This window comes from Convolutriloba macropyga, chromosome 3, assembly GCF_964194025.1.
Source record: "Convolutriloba macropyga chromosome 3, txConMacr16.3, whole genome shotgun sequence".
NCBI lineage: Eukaryota > Metazoa > Xenacoelomorpha > Acoela > Convolutidae > Convolutriloba > Convolutriloba macropyga.
The window spans coordinates 3,002,711-3,015,156 of NC_134470.1; the positions used below are offsets into that span (position 1 = coordinate 3,002,711).

General features: G+C 37.3%; 1 protein-coding gene across 1 annotated transcript; it reads right to left on the reverse strand.

Moving 5' to 3' along the window:
- Positions 1 to 11,064: 11,064 nt before the first annotated feature.
- On the reverse strand, positions 11,065 to 12,012 carry LOC142336786 (uncharacterized). Its single transcript, XM_075385704.1, has 2 exons — positions 11,663 to 12,012; positions 11,065 to 11,524 (listed from the first exon to the last, which is right to left on the reverse strand). The coding sequence occupies exons 1-2, from the start codon at positions 11,976 to 11,978 to the stop codon at positions 11,217 to 11,219; spliced, it is 624 nt and encodes a 207-aa protein (XP_075241819.1). The 5' UTR covers positions 11,979 to 12,012; the 3' UTR covers positions 11,065 to 11,216.
- Between the last annotated feature and the right edge of the window lie 434 nt (positions 12,013 to 12,446).

Here is a 12,446-nt window from a genome sequence, read left to right on the forward strand (position 1 = left end):
GTTTTGCAGTATGAAGTTGCTAGCAATCCTCACTGGAAAAGACGCAATTGTGTCCTCCGAGACCCAGACAGGTTAAGAGATCAGTCCATACATCTTCTCCTAATGGCGGGATCTTAGTGTCAAACATGGGTGCATTTGTTTCGATGAACGGATTGCTATCCCCAAGGCAATCAAGGATGCAGCGTTAGAAGACATCCACTCCACACATCCAGGGAGTTTTGCTATGCTGTCTCTAGCTTACAATATTTGGTGGCCATATATCCACCGAGATATACTGGCAAAAACAAGCGAGTGCAAAGCCTGCACGGAAATTGTTAAGAATCAAAAATCAGTGATTCTGCATTGCAAATGGTCACCTTTGTCAAAATGTATTGAACCGAATGACGAAATCCAAATAGATTTTGTTGGGCCAATAATTAACGAAGATGTTTTACGGGTAAAAAATTTGAATCATTCTGTACAGAAAAAAAATTACACCTATATATGCACCTGCAAATGATCATAGAGCTATAGGCCTAGTAAAACGTCTTATCCAAACAATTAAACGTCAATTGTCATGTATGAAAACACATTTAAATAAAAAATTTAATTTTGAACAATCACTATACGCAATCAATAATTGGTTAAGAATTTCAAAACAAAAAATAATCTACATTACACCATTCGAAGCACGTTTTGGTAGAAAATTTCAACACACCAATTTCAAACATCACCAAGAAATCAAATAATAAAAACTTAAACTAAAATAAAATAATTAAACATTATTTAGATGAAGATACAATTCCGGGCAGGTCATACTTGACAGAAGAACAATGAGCAGACACGGCCTTGTGTTCTGACACAGAATTAGAGAAAGTGATTTGTGCAGCGAACAGTTGAGCCCACGAGTAACTGCAAAAAACGAAGGACGGCGAATCGCGGCTCATGTGGTCGGAAGGAATAGCGAGACCAATCCCACGTAGCGAACGGAGTGTTCACGTCAAAATCGCACAAAAAAGTCCACGCAGGTCAAAAACAGAAAAAGAACATGGATGGGTTGTACGAAGTTCTTGCCCCAGGCAGCACAGTTGGTAAGATAAGTCCAAAAACAAGCATAGTTAAAGAGCCGAATAGACCGGAATTTCGAGTCAGAAATTCCGATATTGCAAAATTCGCAACAAGGAATGAACGAGATACTGAGTTGGGACAGTGCATCGAACAAAGGCCTACGAAAATTCATGAGAAAACACTCGAGCAGAAAAATACAAATCATCGAAAGTATTTAGTCTGCAAAAACCTGGATAGCAAAAAGATCAAGCGAAATAAACGACAATCGGATGATGCCACTGTCATCTCGTCAGGAAGATCTTGTATATCGACCTCAAGCAACGTTGCACGCGCACTCAGAATGCGAATTCCCAAACGTAATCCAACACACGATTATCCTTTTATTAATAGACAGGACTTAACTTAAATCCTCCATTTCAGTCCGCCTGTACCACTTGCCGCACCGCCTACCCAACCTATTACAGCTGGACCATCCGCACCACAAGTGGCTTCATCAAAATAACTAACACCTATTCTGCGCAAAGAGAAGCGAAAATTTACACTGAGCGATACATCAGATTCGGAAACATCTCTGCTCAAAAGAAGCAAACGATTACTAAGGAAACGGAGATAGTCAACAACATCATTATCAATCGTAGAGAATATACTGAGCACGGAAGGTTATTCAGCTGAGATACCTATCTCAGACACAACATTTCTTGGGGAGGTGTCGCCATGGAATCCTAATGAGAGGATCGATGTGTTAGGATCGATGTTCCATCGATCCTAACCCAAATCTACCTAGAGAAATGACAGTTTTAGAAGCGGAGGCACACTCTGAGTCGGATTAAACTCAAAACTCTTTGAACTTTATGTCTATTTATTATCTAATATTTTACTATGTGTTTAACAGGTGAATAGGTACTAATTTTCTGATTTTATCTGCTAATTTTCTTCTCCAACAGGGGGAAATGTCATACGGGATGGATATTACCCTCAGAATATCCATCACCGTATTCTAATTTATGTTTGTCATTTGAAGGACAGGTGCTTCAATTTAGTTCTTATTTCAGTTCATCCTACTTATTCTAATGGTTGTTCATATCATAGACGGGAAACTGTCTGATCACGCTTGTAAACATTTCTTGAGCATTTCCTGTTATGCGATTAACTTGTGAAATAATGTTACTTCCTTTTTGATTTCAATTTGCTTATTTTCAGTTCTCATTCTCCCATTTGCACTGCTAAGATTCTGTTCTAATTTAACATTAATAAATCGCTTTTCAAATACGCTTGCATAATTGGTATGGAGCCATTCGCGCCACGATTACCCATTTCACGAATTGAGAATTCAAATAACCTAATGATACTTGGCAAACGCGGCGCAATTGCCTTGGCTAACTAGTTCAGAAAGCATTCGCGACTCGATTGACTTGCGCAAAAGTAATAGAGTATAACACAACCATTAAGCCAGATGTCAAGTGCGTTTCAGTGCGAAGTTTTTTTGTTAATGAGCTTAGTTTGGCAAATTAATTTTGGCCATGCTTATTTACGTCCAGATTGAGTGACTTTTTAGGTCTTAGCCAGATTTCCAACTGTTAGTGACAGGTAATAATTTAATGCTATCTTTCAAAGGTTTCATTTGCTAACTGATGATGAAGAATTTACGACAATTCAGAGGCTAACTTAAGTGGGATTGTTGTCTGTGATTCGGCTGATCTTGTATGAAAAATATTGAAAGTTTTATTCTGCTTTCATCTGTTTGCTTCTGTTTTAATTTCCAAAGAATTCTATTTTTTAAAACAATTTTGGCTTTACTTGCTGTAAAAATAAGTTTGCGTAGAGATTGCAGCGAGAAGTTAGTGTTTTGGTGATTTCAGCACTGTTTTATTAAAAATATATAGATTGAGTTTGAGTTTGAAACACATTTTTGCATTTTTTGGTTCGCCATTTAATCAAATTGTCAAAAGTTGGCCGGTACGTTTGGGTTGTCAATTGGAAACAGCTTTGGATGATGGTTAAGTCTTTTTTTTATAAAAAATAGTTTTTTTTAATAAAAATGCACAACAAAAATTAAGAAATCTAAAGCAACAAGTTTTTTTTCTTTTTTTTAAGTTGGTCTGAATCAGTTCGTTAATCTTTTTGATAAATGTCGGTTATTCCCAGCCCTATTCACTTCAAAACAAGTTCAGAAATGCAAACCAAACAAATCATTGAGGTTTTGATGCTTTAGAAAGTTTTCTTTTTAGTAGCCCCTTAAATCGGGAAGGTGGAATTTAATTTCAAGCATTTATTGTTGTGCTTATTTTTATCCAGATCTGGTAAAACGCAAAAATGACCTACAAAAATTTCAAGCTCTTTCCCGACGTAATAATACTTAACGAAAAGAGCTAACGTACTGCGCTTTGATTAGAATGATAATCATTAGTGAATTTAATTTAATTATGTGCACTTTGGGTTTAGGGTTTGCAATTTCAAAAAAAATTTTGTCAGCATTATATACCAATACTCTGTTTTGAAGTATTCTCAAAACAAAGCATTTTTGCGTTCATAATGAAACGACTTTTAAGATAAATGAACAATTTGATATGGAATTCTCTAACAACTGTAGCCAGTCCAGTAATAGTTAATTAATCCCCTTCGTCGGTAATCTTTCCACTTGTTGTTTTCGCCCTTAGTTACTGCGATTGCGAAGATATATTTCTGAATCTTGCAAGATTAATCGAAAAGCTTGCAAGATGAATCGAAAAGCGTGCACGAATCTTGCAAGCTTTTCAATCGAAACGCTCGGGAAAGGGGCCACTTCAGAAAGGGTGCAGATTTTTGGAGCAGTAAACTTGTCTTAGCCTTAGCAAGAGCCTCTTTAGCTTCTTTGAAGACTAGAGCCCTTGCATTACTGAACTCCAAAGGGAGCGCATCTAACCTATCCGCCAAAAAAAACAAAGACCCCAATTAGCACAAACTAATGCGCGACGGGTTCACAAAAAAGGGCTGGGGAATATCGCGCAGAAGGGAGAAACAGACAATTATATAAATGAACATCCAAATGCGCAAGAAATGTAGCACCGAGAGGGCTGGGGTTATCCTGCAGCAAACACAAACAAACAAACAGAGAAACGTACAATTGAATACCTAAAAGCACAAGAAAAGGGGCACAGACAAGTGGTGGGGTTCCTTCGAAATACGAGAGAAACGAAGAAAAACGAGCGAGCACGCAAAAAGCGAGCGAGCGCAAAACGAACGAAACAGAACCGAACAAGCGTAAAAACGATAGAATGAAAAGCTAGCGATTGCAAATCGAGCGGACGAGCGAGCGTGAAAACGAACGACCGATAAACCAGCGAGGGCAAAATGAGTGGATCAAAACACACAAGCGTGAAAGCGAACCAACGAAAAGTGAACAAGAGCAAAACGAGCGAAACGAAAACAAACGAAAGCGCAAAACGAGCAAAAAGAAAACAGACGAGCGTGAAAGCGAACGAAAAAATGTGAGCGAACGCAAAACAAGCGAAACGAGAACGAACAAGTCTGAAAACGAACAAATGAAAAGCCAGCGAGCGCAAAACGACCAAAACAAACACAAAGGACCGTGAAAGCGAGGGAACGACCGAATTTGGCCAGCAAGCAATCCCTAAAAGCACAAAAAGACTTTGCCATAAGCAAAGAGGACTGGAGAGCGAGACGAGCGAAGAAACAATTGCCCAGAAGCCAACAAAAAAAAATCTGTCCATTGAGAGAAAGGGAGAGAGAGAGAGAGAGAGAGAGAGAGAGAGAGAGAGCAGAAAGATAGCGAGAGAGAGAAAGAGATAGAAAATGAGATATAAAGAGAGAGACAGAGAAATAAGCGAAGAGAAGGCTTATAAAAGCAATACAAAATTAAAGAGTCGTTTGACTTTGATCGTATCTTTAGCGCTTTCTCTCTCTCTCTCTCTCTCTCTCTCTTTCTCTTTCTTTCCTTCTCTCGATCTCTCTCTCTCTCTCTCTGTTCTCTTTCTCTCTCTCTCTCTCTCTCTTTCTCTCTCTCTCTCAATTACTCTATCTATCTCTCTCTCACACACACTCACTTATTCTCTCTCTCTCTCTCTCTCTCTCTCTCTCTGTCTTTCTCTCCTCTCTCTCTCCCTCTCTCTCTCACACACACACTCTCTCTCTCTCTCTCTTGATTCTCCGTTTAATAGCACATTGTGAGATGTTTGATTACTGTTGGTTTTTTTTTAATAGGAACAGTTATAATTTTTCTTCTCTCATTCTTTTCTCTCTCGTTCTGTCTAACTTTCTCTAACTCTCTCGCTCTGTGTGTGTGTTTGTGTGTGTGTGTCTTCCTCTTGCTCGCCCACTCGCACTCTCGCTGTCTTCGTTTCGGGGACAGGAGTTTTCTTGTTGCCTTCTGGGCATTTGTTTCTTCGCTTCTCGCGCTCTGTTCAGATTTCTTTGCCTATGGCAAAGTGTTTTTGTGCTTTTGAGAAATGCCAACTGTGCCAAATCGTTCGTTCGCTTGCTTTTAAGGTCGTTCGTTTTAGTTTCGCTCGTTTTGCTTTCGCTCTTTTTTTTCGATTGTGCGACATCGTGCTCGTTTTTTGTTCCGTTCAATTTGCGCTCGCTCTCCTATCGCTAGTTCGTTTACACGCCCGTTCGTTTTGATGGTTTTGCACTCGATCGTTTTTCGTTCCATCGTTTTCACGCTCATTCGTTTCGCCCGTTTTGCGCTCGCTCGAATTTCGCATGCTCGTTCGTTATTCTTTGTTTCGTAATTCGCGCGAACCGCCAACTCTTGTCTGTGCGCCCATTCTTGTGCTTTTAGAGGTTTATCTACATGTTTGTTTGTTTATTTTTGCAGCACTATAACTCCCAGCGCTCTCTGTGCCCCCTTTCCTGTGCCTTTAGATGTTCATTTATATGTCTGTCTGTTTCTTTCTTCAGCGAGATACCCCCACCCTTGTTTCTGACCCCTTCGCGCATTAGCCTTAGCTAATTAGGGTCTTGTTTTTCCTTTAACGGCTAAGTCAGGTGCGCTTCTTACGGAGCTCAGTAATGCATCAGCTCTAGTCTTCGAACAAGCTAAAAAGGTTCATGCTAAGGCTAAGACAATTTTACTGTTCCAAAAATCTGCACCCTTTCTTTGGTGGCCTCTTTCCCGAGCATTTCAATTAAAAAGCTTGCAAGATTCTCGCAAAATTTTTCGATACATCTTGCAAGCTTTTCGACTCATTTTGCAAGTAATTCTGCAAGATGAATCGAAAAGCCTGCAAAAATCTTGCAACTGAATCGATAATCTTGCAAGACTCTTCCAATTGAATCGAAAAACTTGCAAGGTTTTTGCAAGCAACTTGGTACCCGTTTGCGTTCAATTGCAAGATTGCTGATTTCTTACAACTTGCTTGCAAGTTTTTCAATTCGGAGATGATCACTAGCGCTCTGAAGATTTCTGCCACGGAGTTACTCTGTCAAGCATAAAAGTGGCCTGATCAGTCTCTCATTTTGACATGGGAGATTTTGCTGGAACTAAGCCTGCTCTACCTATCATCTTCTCTGGCGTTAAGCTTGGGTATTGTATTAAAAAAACAGCCCGAAAAAGATTGCTTATAAAGGCTCTGGTTCAACTACAACGTTTGCCTTGAAAGATCTGGCAAGAATCTTGCAAGTGAAGCTTGCAAGATTTGGATTTAAATCGTGGAAAATAGCCGTAGTTAATAGACTAGGGGAGCATTATTGTCAGATCTGTTTTTTTTCTGAGGCTATTTTTCTTCGCAATCGCAATACCTAAGGGGAGACTGAAAACAACAACTGGAAATATTACCGATGAAGGGGAATACTTAACTACTACTCGAATGGCTACAGATGTTAGAAGAAATCCATACCTCATTTTTCAATTATCTGGATTGTCATTTCATAATGCTTCTTTTTGAGAATACTTCAAAATAGCGTCTCGGTGCATAACGCTTGTTAGGGGGTCTATACATGTGAAACAACTGTGAAAGTGGACAAATACTGGATTCAAACCAGCATCTCTGACTTGAAAGCCTAGTGTGCTACCCATTTACACCAACTGATCATAAGCTCTCGATTTTTGGCATCTCTTATAACCCGTTCTCACGTTCTTTCTTGTTCCTCAAGGCTTCATTTCCCTAGCCAAGTATACGTTGAACAAGTAAAGTTTCTGGTCAAGCTATGTCAAGCTTATCTTATGCACAACTTACAATAGGTTGTTTTCTCCAGCCTTCTAATAATGCTTATAATAATGCTCTCTTTGAAATTTCGAACCCCAAAGACAAAATCTATATATTTGCCATAAATTTACTATTGATGGTCAGTCTAACCAAAGCGCAGTACGTGAGCTCATTTCGAAATTATTGTTACTAAGGAAAATGGCTTGAAGTTTACCAGATCTGGATAAAAATAAGCACAACAATAAAAGCTTGCAATTAAATTCCACTTTCCCGATTTATAAGAGCTACAAAAGGACAACTTTCTAACGCATCAACAATGCAATTTAATTTTTTTGTTTGCATTTCTGAACTTGTTTTCAAGTAGATAAGTATAATTAAATGATTCAGACCAACTTGAAAAAAGAAAATCAAACTACGCCAGATTTCTAAATTTTTTGGCATATTTGTCAAAAAATGGGCTGTTGCCAGTTAAGGTTGTTTCCAGTTTCAAATTGGTTTTTAAAATGGTATAATTTGGTACACCCTGGGTACATTGTCATCTTACCGTTGGAATATAAGATCAATTGTTAGGCTCGCCATGATTCCAAAAACCTTGCAAAATTCTTGCAAGTGTTGAAAAAATCGCAAGATTCTTGCAACATTTAAATCCACTCACCACCATGGTACGTCTATGTGAACTTGTTTACCAATACCATTGCTGCAGAGACGAGATGCCGGGGGGAGGGGTGGGAGATATTCTAATGGATACGAAAGGGAAAGGAAGGTGCGTTGAAACGATCATCATCATGTTTTCTGTAATCGGTCTAATTTAAGTAGCTTAATAGTAGCACACAGCAGCATGATTTACTACAAACGTCATTTAGCATAAAACTCAAATTCTAAGCATGAATTTGTTCATTAACTTTCTCTCTTTAACACTAAACCAACTGTCATTTGACCACGTCTTAGGTGCCTGGATTTAGAGAATGGTAGCTGCGATAGTTCATACTTAACCATAAAACTATTTATTACCATACTAGTAGAATTCTTATGACTAGTTAATATTCCGTCAAACATATTTAGTTACTATAGTTCAAACCAAGTTTTATGTCACCGTAACTTTGTCTCAAACGCTGCGTTTCATAGTCCTAGCTAGTTGTACCAGCACAGAAGCTGAAAGAGCCGAATTATCACAGAGCACAATATTATTTCCAACAGCGGGAATATAGCTAAAGTACAAAGCTATTGCTTAAAAATGACATTTTTAAAATTCGGACGGCTTGAAATAGTTCTTGTCGTCGACAAATTGTTTTTTTGTGTGATTCTATGTGACTACTTCAATAAAAGCGAGAATATCTATTGAAATTTTTTGCCAGAAAAGTACAGATTTTCCGTATTAAGTTTCGATCTTGTGAAACTTGAGTCAAGTAAACTTATTTAATAAACTAGTTAGCAAAACTTGGCGCATACTGAATAGACAGCATTCTAGTCATTTGACATTTAAGTCATATCACTGCAAATTTGCAACTCTTGCAGCTCGCTCTTTCAGCTGTGACGCACTTGAAGATACGAAAGTTGACTTGCAGAAATTCATAATTTTAAGCAAACACTAGTCAAATAGTGAACAATAAAGTTTCAGCACAGCCTCTCGTTTAAAAATAAAAAACGGCTAATGGATTCTGTCATACCCATGATGCCGTTTCGGACGAAACTGACTTTCGGTCAATTTTTTCGCAGCCGCCTTAAGCTCAACGCAAGCTACATAAATCAACGGTCAGCAGTTTTCAGCACAAGTGATCAGGCTGCTGTGCATCGAAGTTTAGGCGACTGCTGTTCATTGCGCTTTAGTACCCGAGCTTAGAGCATCACAAACTACCTTTAAACAAGAGGACTCGTGCCAGTTTTATGTGGCACATTAAGCTCCAATGTAGTTCACGAAAAAAAATGACATGAACCATTGTTGCAAAAAAAGCGATCAAGATAAAAGATGATATACTGAATGTAATTTATACCATAAGAGGCAACCAATTTTCATCGTTTTCTTTAATTAGTTTGCTAAAATTCGCCAATTGACTCTTTGGAAAAAAATAGTGCGTCCTTTAATTGAAAAAAAGTGCCAAAACATGACAAATTTTTTCAGAAAATGAAAAAAAAATCAGTTTAGTTTTTTTTCAAGTTGTCTCTAACTATACATATAGCTCTAACAGTTTTTTAGAAAGAAGTTTTAATTGCGCAACTTTTTTATGAACTGTGAGCAACGTCAAGGTCATTTGACGTCAAACTGACATTTTAACCTCAAACTCCACCTCTTCCTGCAAAATCAGTCGTTTTAAGACCGAACAAAATATAAATTTCACATTCACCTTTAAATTTTTTTATTTACATTTTTCCAGACTGTTTTTGCTACAGCACACAAAATAGGGTGCACCAAATTTATAAACTAGCAGAAAAATAGAGAAATTAAAGAAAACAGATTTGAAAAAAAATGAGTGATTTTTTTTGAAATATGCTAAAGCTCTGGTTAAGCTGGACATTAAGCCATAATATCATTACTCAATGATATTACAGCAAGGTTAGTAGTACTTTTAATTTTCCTAAATTCAATTTATTGAAGACTAACTTTTTCTTTCTGCACTCCACAAAAAGGCTGCACAACGTCTGTTTGCTTGCAGAAAATAGATAACTTATCGCAATCAGCTTAAACTTCAGGTTATGCTGGTCTTTAAAAAGAAATGTCGTTTTGACAAAATCCAACTAATAACCCTTATGTACATTGCCTCTTCACCATTTACTTTTTAATCTTGTGTATTAGAGGAAATTAATAAAAATTTTGTCTGTAAAACTAGTAGAAGCTAAGTATGACGTCATTGAGCCAAAACGCAAAAAAAATTATTTATGAAAAATTATAAAAATTCGCTACCACTTCAGTGAAATTACCAATTGTCAAGACATAAACCTACAAAAGTGTACATTATGAAGACTTCTCAAAAAACCAAGATCTATATGAACTATGGAGGTCATTATTATGTAGTCTGTTGTTAGTAGCAGTGGTGATGGTTGTTTCTTTGAAGTGTGTGTGATAGACTCAAGTTTTTGTAACTTTTATTTTTTCTTGGATTTGGACTACACTTAAACAGCCGTCTAATTGTAATACTCTTATACTCCTGTAATGCTCTTTATACAATGCGTGCAAAAATTTTCTTTACATTTTCTTATAAAAACTTGAAACAAAAATTTGTGTTCGAATTGAGCGTTAGTCAGTTGTTCTTTGTTTGGGTTAACCTCTAGTCAAAATTTTGTCTTTTATGAAATCTCTTTACTTTTTCCGCTTCTAAGCGTCTCAAAAATTACAGAATGATGTTCGCAAATTCTTGAAAACTTTCATAGCTCCTAAAAATATAAAATTCAGGATTAATCTTAAAGCTTTAAAGGTCAATATTCTGAGTTCTGAGGTATACTGGTAGGAGTGGAAAATGAGGGGGTCTACCGCACAGAAAAAGGATCCCTCCCTCTAGTAGCCTCGAAACCACTTTCTATATATTTCTAACAACTATTTTTTGTATTTTAGATGCTGCCTAACCACCTGGGCCATAGGATCATGATTTTTATGTTTTATAAATGCTTTTATTCAGGTTCTCTCACAAGGTTAGTTCAAACCGTTCACACTTTATCTTTACCATTGACATTTGCCAAACAGAATAGTTAGCTTGGTATACAACTTTGTTCAATTTCTTTGAATATCAAACCTCTGTTGAACAATTTTATTATACTGTAAACTCCGTATGTGTACTTTTTCGTTTTCTCTTTGCAACGTTTAGCTTTTTATCTACAATCAAAAAGCGGTTCCTTAATTTGAACTTCAAGTAAGTTAAACAATTTTGTCTGAGCTTTGTGTTGTGTAATGCTTTAGCTTACTTGTCTTTGAATAGCAATATCTTTAGAAAATTATATTAACGAACTGGTTCGAAATTGGTATAAGAAAGCATTTTCATGGTATAGGGAATATTTATGCGCAAATTATCATCGAGTTTATCAGAAGTTTCATCAATAATTTTCTTCGTCAGACGGTAAGACAATAACGTCGTCATCTTCAGGCGCTGCTCTCACTTTAATGATCTTTTGCTTTCTCGGCTTAACTACAGCGATTGGCTTTTCTCTTTTGAGAGTTGCTCGATGACCTTCTTTATTGTATCTTAGAAGGGCTGTAAATTCTCGAAGTCCCAAAGCCACATATTTCAACTCCCACATTTCGCCTTTGTTCTCAAATTTCTTGATTTGGAAGAAAACTGATAGCATCAGGTCATCGGGGTCGAAATACTTCATTGAAAGTCGGTAGTAGACTTTATCGTTATCTAAATAGAAACATAATTAAACTCACGAAAGCTGTTTTAATCGTTTTCTGTATAGGATTAGGTGAATTAGGATCTTAATTAAAATTCAACTCTTCGACTAATATCACATATTGCTGAAATTATAAAGTGCGGTACTACCTTTGATGTCTCGTATCACCTCGCAATTCTTTGAATCAAGCCGCATTCTTTCGCACGCCTCAATATGTATCACGAGACGTCCATCTGCATTGATTTTGCCCTCAGTGATAACTCTGATAAGGTCAGTGTCCATCATCACCGTGTTTATTAGGGACCTGAAATGTTCTTCAGGTAATGTAAGATTTTGGTACAAAAATCTTTCACCGTTCGAATATTTATAAAGCGATATTTCAATTGTTGCGCCCTCCGTGTTATCTTCTCTCCAAATTCTCACAAAGCGCGTAGAGGTTTGGTATTCAAACAGATAACCAGACATTTGTAGTGTATTTAGTTTTAAGTTTAAATTTTGTTTTTTGTGAAAGAGCTTAGGATGGTAATTTGCCGATTTGTGGGCTTTTTATAGCCGTTATCAATCTCAGATAAGTCTGTATCGCGACGGAAGAGAAATTTATAACCGCAATTTACGGTTTTTACCTTGCGGCGCATTCCATTTATGGGGTCTCATCGGCGTTTTCTTTTGTGGTGCATTGGAGAACATCTTTCAAGTTTTGTTAGTATTCATAATCTTAAGCAGTCGGCAAACTAGATTTCGCTCCGATAAAATTTCAGGTTTTTCCGCTCGCAAATTTTCATTTTCTAAATAATAATCCTGCGGACCGCTTTCGACTTTCAGACTCAACCAACTCCAACAACTAGCCTGCATCTGGAACACGTTTTTCCGACAACAAAACGATACTGTCCTGCAGCTTTCAATCTAATTTGGGTTTGGAGCCAATCAACGCGT

What these genes read in the sequence shown, in the direction of transcription:
- LOC142336786 (XM_075385704.1), bottom strand. Translation starts at nt 11,978, where the DNA reads ATGTCTGGTTATCTGTTTGAATACCAAACCTCTACGCGCTTTGTGAGA. An exon ending in GGTGATACGAGACATCAAAG is followed by an intron (nt 11,525 to 11,662) that starts GTAGTACCGCAC and finishes GTTTCTATTTAG; the next exon opens with ATAACGATAAAGTCTACTAC.